At 35.5% G+C, this 1,062-nt stretch overlaps 1 protein-coding gene across 1 annotated transcript; it reads left to right on the top strand.

Annotated features, from left to right (window-relative positions):
- Window positions 1-203: 203 nt before the first annotated feature.
- On the top strand, window positions 204-1,058 carry LOC108629296 (uncharacterized; the record flags this gene model as incomplete). The annotated part of the gene is made up of 2 exons (XM_018031892.2): window positions 204-721; window positions 794-1,058. Coding segments are annotated over exons 1-2 (744 nt in total), but the record flags the coding sequence as incomplete, so codon positions are not given.
- Window positions 1,059-1,062: the final 4 nt, after the last annotated feature.

The raw sequence follows: 1,062 nt of genomic DNA, 5'->3' as shown, positions 1-1,062 counted from the left end.
TTAGTGAATTCTTTTCCGCCTCTAAGTGCTGCAAAAAGTTCTTCAATCCGCGGTAACGGATATTTTACATCTTTCAAGAACGTATTTACCGTCGACTTATAGTCTGCACAGATTCTGATTTGCCCGTTTTTCTTTAATACAGGTACAAGAGGCGTACCCCATTCCGAATCTGTTACGGGTGCTATAATTNAGTGTTTATTTTATATAGATTTCCTGAAAAAAGTGATGTACGGCAAAAATGGATGTCGGCTATTGGAGTGACATCAATACCGAAATACGCACGAATTTGTAGCGATCACTTTGAACCACACTCGTACCACCAAACTGATGGTTACACAACTATAAGAAGACTACTATCAAATGCAGTTCCTAAATGTACAGAAAGTAAACCCAGCACAAGAAGGATATTATCTAATATTTCAAATGAAGTTGTGTCAGGGAGCGAAGCCAATTCAACAGAGTTATATAGTAAATATTCCATTCAAAATATTGTTATAATGGACCACGATTATATGACCACGATTTCATGCACTGATGAGAACAGACCTTCAAATAATTTGGAGAATGATAATAAACAGCAATGTGGTGGTGATACCAAAGAGAAAGTGTCTGATTGTACACAAAGTTTATTAATAAGTGCAATACAAGAGCAGTCATGTGAAACAAGTGCGGTATTAGCGAGTTCAAGCAACAGTAGTGTCGGTAGTCAGAGTTTAAAAAAGTTTGTACTTACATTACTTACATGGGATTGTATGAAAAGAAAAATATATTGTGTTGTGTATCACATTTTCAGGAAGCGGTCTAATAACGATATTTCAAATGCAAATCCAAACAAGAAATTTTGTTTCACGGATGGAGTACAGCATGGTTATGTATCAAGAGCAGACTTTGTCTCAGATGAAGCATGGAACCGTTTTATAAAGTTAATGATGTACAAAAATCGTCAAATTTCTACTAGTCGTAGGAAATGCCTTAGGAACAAGAAGAAAATTTGTAGTTTTAAAAAACTTGTTAAAGTTTTAAAGAACAAACAAGCTACAACTGCAGCTGACTACTTGGAGG

Source organism: Ceratina calcarata, unplaced genomic scaffold (assembly GCF_001652005.2).
Source record: "Ceratina calcarata isolate Rehan_Ccalc_2016 unplaced genomic scaffold, ASM165200v1 scaffold559.2, whole genome shotgun sequence".
Classification (NCBI taxonomy): domain Eukaryota; kingdom Metazoa; phylum Arthropoda; class Insecta; order Hymenoptera; family Apidae; genus Ceratina; species Ceratina calcarata.
The sequence above is the reverse complement of the archived record's forward strand: the minus strand, read 5'-3'. Positions and strand labels throughout refer to the sequence as shown.